Source organism: Mangifera indica, chromosome 10, assembly GCF_011075055.1.
Source record: "Mangifera indica cultivar Alphonso chromosome 10, CATAS_Mindica_2.1, whole genome shotgun sequence".
NCBI lineage: Eukaryota > Viridiplantae > Streptophyta > Magnoliopsida > Sapindales > Anacardiaceae > Mangifera > Mangifera indica.
Genome location: NC_058146.1, coordinates 7,170,904 through 7,177,677, shown reverse-complemented (window position 1 = coordinate 7,177,677; position 6,774 = coordinate 7,170,904). Strand labels below are relative to the sequence as shown.

Below are 6,774 nucleotides of genomic sequence, written 5' to 3'. Positions count from 1 at the left end.
AGCTAAAAATTGAATAAGTAAAGATAAAATTGTAGCAAAATTAATATTTTCTTAATAATTTGTTAGTACCTAAGGTGTTTATTTTAAAATATTTTTCATGTTAATTCTTATATTAATTAAAAATATAATATTTTTGTCCTAAAAAATTAATAAGTAGAGATAGAGTGTAACAAAATCTATATTGTCTTACCTTCAAAGATAGTTTAAGTGGTGTTAACTTAGAACCCCTAAAAAAGAGCTCTTAGATGCAAGACTCGACAAACTCATATCAAGATTAAACTTTGACTTACTTGATGTATGTAATAGCTGTAGACGCTACTGGATTTGAGGATACCAAAAAAGACCTATATTACCTAACAAGTCACATAAGTAATATAATATTATTATAATCATTTATTATTTAATAAACAAAAAAAAGTCAAATAATTAAATATTTCTTCAAATCAAACGCTTCTTAGTGTTAAATAAGAAATAAGAGGACCCTAACCCTATTTAGTTTTCAAAATGATTTATTTTATTTTTAATTCAAAATCTTTCAATTACATGATGACACATAATTTATATACAAAAAAGTAAACACATAGTTTTATTGAAAAGTTAAACACACTGAGTTTAAGGTTTATTTAACAAAAGAAATCAATATTGTAAAGTTAAAAAATACAGAAGAAGAAGAAAGGTTATTTCAAAAATGAATTTAAAAATAAAACAGTCATGTTTTGTATTTTCAAAATTGAAAATTATTAATGTTTTCTTGCAATGCTTTTCTCAATGCTTGTATTAGTTTTATTTCCATTGTTAGTAACTATAGGAATTTCTTGCAATGAATTTAAAGTCTAAACAAAGGAAAAAGGAAAATTGGGGCAACCCAAGTGACTCTTGTACATTTATTGCATTTGATCATGTTTTACAGCTTGTATGCATTACATAAAACAACAGGAGAGAAGTGACAAGCTCTTTCTCTTTATGTACAAGAGTCCCTCAAAGCATCTTTTTGATAGTTATTCTGTTCAAACCTCATTCATGTTAGGCCCCCTCTAAGAGCATTGGCTGCCCTTTGAATGGCTCTGGCAACCCTCCACACCTCATGCTGAATCAATGCCTGCCCGTCTCTCTCACTCATTCTTCTTGATTGAGAAATTGCATCCGCTATTCCCGGAAAGAAATTGAGTTTGCTTTCGTAGTCACTAGGAGGTCCATAAATCTACAATCAATACAGCCATTATTACTAGATTTTGATCTACACAAAAGGATGGCTCTGCTGGCAGTGCTACCGAATTAAGAATGAAAAAACTTACAAGATGTTTGAACCATTTTCTTCCTATAAGCCCATCTGAGTCCAGGAAGCCTCTTTCAGCCAGCATCAGCCGATCATTTAAAGCTCGAACTTTTAGAACAGAAACATGATCAATGGTTTCTTTCTCTATCAGTCTCTGCAATTGAACAAATAGCAAAATGTATTAGTGTTCTCATGATAAAGGATCTAAAGATGTGCTCATAAAGTTCTGATAAATTTCATTCCAAATTTCACCTTTGCTTCTACTTCAGCTTCTTTAGCTGCAGCTTTTAGTTCTTGAATTGTCATGGTTAAAGGATCTAGAGATATGCTCTCATCCACCAAGTTACTCAAGATATCTTTATGTGCCTGCCCAGGAGGAACAAGTTTTATCAGAGAAATTACACATTTAAGCAAATTTATAAAAAGTAAAGCAGGATCCAGCACAATATCTTCGTTGGCTCCTGCTTTATGTCATCTTGATTTTTTTCTTTCTTTTTTTATGGGTGTGCATTAATAAGCCATCTCGCTTGAATAGGATAAAAAAAATTCTAAGCTTAAAATCCCATCTAAATTGCCTGGAGAAAGATCAATGTTCTCAATCATCTGAGTCCAAACTCAGACTTACTTTCAGTCAAAATTTATCTAACTAAGCAAACATCAAGATTCAGATGGTTCATGAAGAACCCTAGCATACCTGCAATTGATTGGCATAAGAGAGGTAATTGAAAGGTAGAATTGCATCATCAGCTAGGCGAAGGGCTAGAAGTCCCCAAACTCCAGCAACTAAAACAACAATAAAAAAAGGCAAGATTATGTTAAAGTGATAATATTCAGAATGTATCGATACATCAAAAGTCAAAAAATATATATTTTTTGCTCTTTGGTCAAAGGAACAAGAATGCTAACCAGCCACATGCCGCTGGAAAAATGGATCTGCATGGTTTACCATCCAGGCATAAGAATCGAAAGCAGTATGATAGACAGGAAAATCTGTTTGCCAGTGAAGATCCTTAAATTAACAACTGTTTAGCCTCACAAACTATAATTTTGCTACCAAAATTAAATAGAAACATTCAAATAGTCAGAAATAATATGATAACACCATTTCCCGAGTAACCAACAATTAATTTAATATTATAATGAGAAACGATATTGGAATATTCTTCAATTGCTTAGTGAGGTTAAAAAATGAAACACCTCAATTACACAAAACCTTAAATGCAATATCTGCTCTACCCAACTTGAACCAAATAAAAGTGCCAATAAATTCTGTAGGGTAAGAGGCATACCTCTTCCATAGTATACATCAACAGAAGGAACCCCGGCATGCTGCACAAAGGGAGCAAAATCTGAATCCACTCCACTGAGTCTTTGGATCTGCAACCAGACAACACAACACAAATACAAATACTGGAAAATTTTCATGCTTCCAAGATGACAATAGCACAAAGGAGAGAAGTTTGACTGCATGAGACATCAGCAGGTCCTGTTAAAGCTCTCAGGGAATCGAGAAAAAATATATAAGGATTATTTTCGTGAAGCAAGCCCCTTGTTTCTCTTAAAGAGTATTAAAACAGTAGGATGTCATATAAAAAAGAAGTGTAAATGTAGAAATAATAACTGATATTAAGGATTACATTGACAACACCATTTGTAGCTGCCCATTGATCATATGCAGTCGAACCATCTGAATCAGGATCTTTGACCTGAAAATACAATAAGAAAGTTAGTTGACTTTCAGACCACGCATTAAACTAGTTCATAATATGGAGAGAAAACAAAATATACTGAAATTATCATCACTTCATCCCTTATTTTACTTACATTCTTTGTCACCTCAATCAAAAGATCATCCAGCTGAGGAGTTGACCCAGCAAAGAATCCAGGCCCTTGAACCGCACAATCTACATTTAGATAGGCCACTGCTTTGGCACCCAAATTGACAATGTTTTGTTCAACCCACTCAGTTGATCCCACCTGAAAGTACGAGTAACCAATCTGAGAGCTTGAGTCAAAGACTTTAATGCACAAAAGTATTCCAGAAAAACTCTCTCGATCATATAATACATATACAGAAAAAGCTCTTAAAAAAACATTTATATTGCTGTGGAAATGTCCATTAACAGCATGCATGTAGAACATTAACAAAAAGGGTGTCCCATGACTCCCTTCAAATCCACAGAATACACGTAAGATATTGGTTATTTACTTCAATTCAAGTTGCCTGCCACTAACCAACAACCTGGTTTTCACAAATAGGATCCGTGCAGCAGCCATTTAACAGGAAGTAGAACATGAAAATTACCTAAAGACCTTTTTATTTTAAATTGAAATAATGGAACTTTAGACTGTTTGTTGAAAAAATAGCAGTACACTAAATGACAATAGGCAATTGGAATTGAAAAGGAGTTGAAACTGCAAGGAAACAAGGATCAAGCAAGATAACATGTTGTAGAATTTATTTTCCCTAAACATGTAAAATTTCTGGCAAAGAAGTAGTCGAATTACAAATGAGTTCCTATGGGTCCTTACTCTCACAAAGTACAATAACTTCAAACCATCATACTTAATCCAATGCCTTTCCTTGACACTTAATGCACACATTAAACACAACACGTCACAGCCAGTCAATATGATTCTTTGCGAAACAAAATATCTTCAAGGATTCGGAAATCAGTATCTAACACACTGCAAGTATATACAAAGCAACACACGAATGAATGGTGAACACTGATTTTTACGTACCATCCCAAATTCTTCGGCATCCCAGCTGCAGAAAATGATTGTTCTTCGAGGGGTCCACCCCTTCTGCATCAACATAGCATATCTTCGGGCAATGTCAAGTAGGGCTGCTGTCCCACTGTTTGGGTCAACAGCCCCATACGTCCATGCATCTCTATGATTGCCAAGAAGCACATAGCGATCAGGTTCTTCAAACCCTCTTAAGACAGCAAAAACATTATGAATTGTCGCCACCTTTTCTTCCCCCTAAAAGAACAAAGAAAAAATTATAAATCAAGACATATTTGGAAACAATTTGCCAAAAGAACTAGCATCGGAAAGCAACAATATTTATTATTCCTTATTTTGTTCTCTTCCTAAACATTCTATTAAAAGAAAACGAGAATGAGATGCAATACCTAGAAATGCAATTTCAAGTCAACAAAACACTTGCACCAAAAGTTGACATTAAAAATATGTGCTAGGATGAAACAACCATAAATATCTTCCCAAAGTTTTTACACTAAAATAAACTCAACCTATTATAGGTAGGATCCTAATTTTATCAACCTTCACTAAGAGTTCCTTAATCCATTAGATCACACATATCCGTACATGAAGTACATAGCCGGGGCATGTCGTGTACCATAACACCACAAACCAACCAACAAACTTACTCGACAGAATTCCACGTGTCTCCTTACAAACATAAAAATTTCTTTCCATTTCAACCACCATCTTAAGACTATGCATAACAGAGAGTACCAGGATACACTACACACACTTACCCAAATAGGAAATTATTTGTCACACGTCTAAATGACTTTTTTGGAAAATACCAATCAACATAACAAATTCTCAAGATTTATTACAAAAATGTTCAAGATATAGAGATAGAAAAAAAGTTGAACTTAATTCAATTCAATTACACAACCTAAGCAAATTAAAATTCCGGCAACTAAAGAAAATAAATTGTACTAAACAAGAAACTAACAATCATTTGATAGAACAGTAAAGAACAAAGTGATACAAAACATCTTCCCAACTACATTTGACCAAATGATGCATCAAATCAAACAAACAAACAATCAACCAAGCAAGCAACCTGGTAAGTCAAATTCACCAAAGTTGGTCCCGGTCCAACCCTCCCACCATTAATCCGACCCAAATTACCCCAAGACTGAGGCATAAACCCACCAGCAAGAGACTCCAAAATGGTTTGTGCATTCTCAAAAGACAAGGGCAAAGATGGAATTTTGGGAAACCTCTTCAAAACCTCATTGTCTTTCAAGTCTAAGCTCTCCCCATCTTCAACCCCAGCCCACCCTGGACTCAGTGGGTCCCCCACTCCTCTCATCACTGTCCCTCTCTCCACACCATCAACACCGCCACTCCTTGATATATCCCTCTCGGCGTACAATAGCACCCCCAGCGCACCTTTATCCTCGGCTATTTTTATTACACCACCTCTCGATAAGCTCTCTCCTTTCCTTGCTATCACTACACACCCACTAACATTCACCCCCATCACCTCCAGAGCACCATAGTCCTCCTCCCTCCCGTAATTCACAAACACCACTTTACCGAACGCCGACCCTGATGGCGAATACGCGTGATACGGCTGCACAATGTCGGAGAACGCATTCTGAGGCACGCCCTTTTCCGTTAACAAGAAGTCAACAACATCCCTGTCGCTAAAATGCGCCAGGAGAGAAACATGTTGAGGATAAGACAAAAGGGTATTATACTCTACACTGTGAGCTTCAAGGCCGAGATTTTCAAAGTGAGAAAAGACATATTGTATTGTATCCAAAGAGGGCTTCGTTCCGGCGAGATGAGAGTGTGAAGTAAGGGAACGGAGATAGTCCGAAATGGTCGAGTTTGAGGCCATAGAGAGAAACTTTTCGGAATTTTCAGAGAGGGGTGCAGGGTAAAGACGCCGGGGGTGATGCAGGGAATAAAAACCCAGAATGCAGAGGATGAGAAAGAGGAGGAAGGAGATAATAGGCGGCGGCGGTTTTGAAGGAAAAGTAAAGAGGGAGGTGGAGAGTTTAGACGAGGCTAAAGGCATTGTGTATAAAGAGAGAAAAAGAGAAAATTGTGTTGGGTTTGAAAGAGAGAAAAATATGGGTTCAATGGAATATAGAGTTACAGAGGAAGAAAGGAGAAGACTTTAGGGGTTTATTATGGCGGTGAGTGGCAGCAGGGTGGTGACACTGAAACTTAACGTCACTTAGTGGGGTGTTTTCGGGAGAGAATAATTGTAATAAATGAAAACTTTTTTCAAAAAGTGTTTTTAGATTTTGTTTTTGGCTTCTGGTGAGATTGATTCATGCACGGACACAGAGCGTGGGGCCATTCAAATTCTGTAAGCAAATTAGACATGTCAAATGTAAGTGGGCTCAATCTTGGTGACATGTGTAGGTTCATAAACCCAGAAAAATTTCTATAGGTATGAGAATATAAATTTAAATTTTTTTAATTATATTTATTTATGAAGTGAAATAGTTGTAAAATAATTTAGGGTTTTTTCTTATTAGTTGCTATTAATTCAAGTTAAAAAGGTTAACTTTAGGAATTTCAATTGTTTTGATATAAGATAGATAGATAGATTGATTGATTGGATTTGGGAAGAGTGAAATTACTGAGATTTATTTGAATATGGAAGAAATTAAGAAGAATTTAGAAAAGGGAAAGTTGAAGAGTTTGAAAGATTTTGGTAACATCACATTAAATTGTTTAGGCGTTTCTACCGTCACATTAAATTTACAACAAAG

General features: G+C 35.6%; 1 protein-coding gene across 2 annotated transcripts; it reads right to left on the bottom strand.

The window, feature by feature from the left end:
- Positions 1-858: 858 nt before the first annotated feature.
- On the bottom strand, positions 859-6,264 carry LOC123227166 (probable glutamate carboxypeptidase AMP1). Of its 2 annotated transcripts, none has more exons than XM_044651851.1 (10): positions 5,103-6,264; positions 4,022-4,264; positions 3,101-3,253; positions 2,914-2,982; positions 2,566-2,740; positions 2,183-2,266; positions 1,971-2,059; positions 1,529-1,642; positions 1,296-1,430; positions 859-1,201 (listed from the first exon to the last, which is right to left on the bottom strand). In XM_044651851.1, the coding sequence occupies exons 1-10, from the start codon at positions 6,066-6,068 to the stop codon at positions 1,019-1,021; spliced, it is 2,211 nt and encodes a 736-aa protein (XP_044507786.1). In that variant the 5' UTR covers positions 6,069-6,264; the 3' UTR covers positions 859-1,018. The 2 variants fall into 2 exon arrangements, with proteins under 2 accessions (XP_044507786.1, XP_044507787.1); XM_044651852.1 differs by having other exon boundaries at positions 2,566-2,653; positions 5,103-6,263.
- Between the last annotated feature and the right edge of the window lie 510 nt (positions 6,265-6,774).

What these genes read in the sequence shown, in the direction of transcription:
- LOC123227166 (XM_044651851.1), bottom strand. Translation starts at nt 6,068, where the DNA reads ATGCCTTTAGCCTCGTCTAAACTCTCCACCTCCCTCTTTACTTTTCCT. An exon ending in TGATGTATACTATGGAAGAG is followed by an intron (nt 2,267 to 2,565) that starts GTATGCCTCTTA and finishes ACTGGCAAACAG; the next exon opens with ATTTTCCTGTCTATCATACT. An exon ending in TTTCCAGCGGCATGTGGCTG is followed by an intron (nt 2,060 to 2,182) that starts GTTAGCATTCTT and finishes TTGTTGTTTTAG; the next exon opens with TTGCTGGAGTTTGGGGACTT.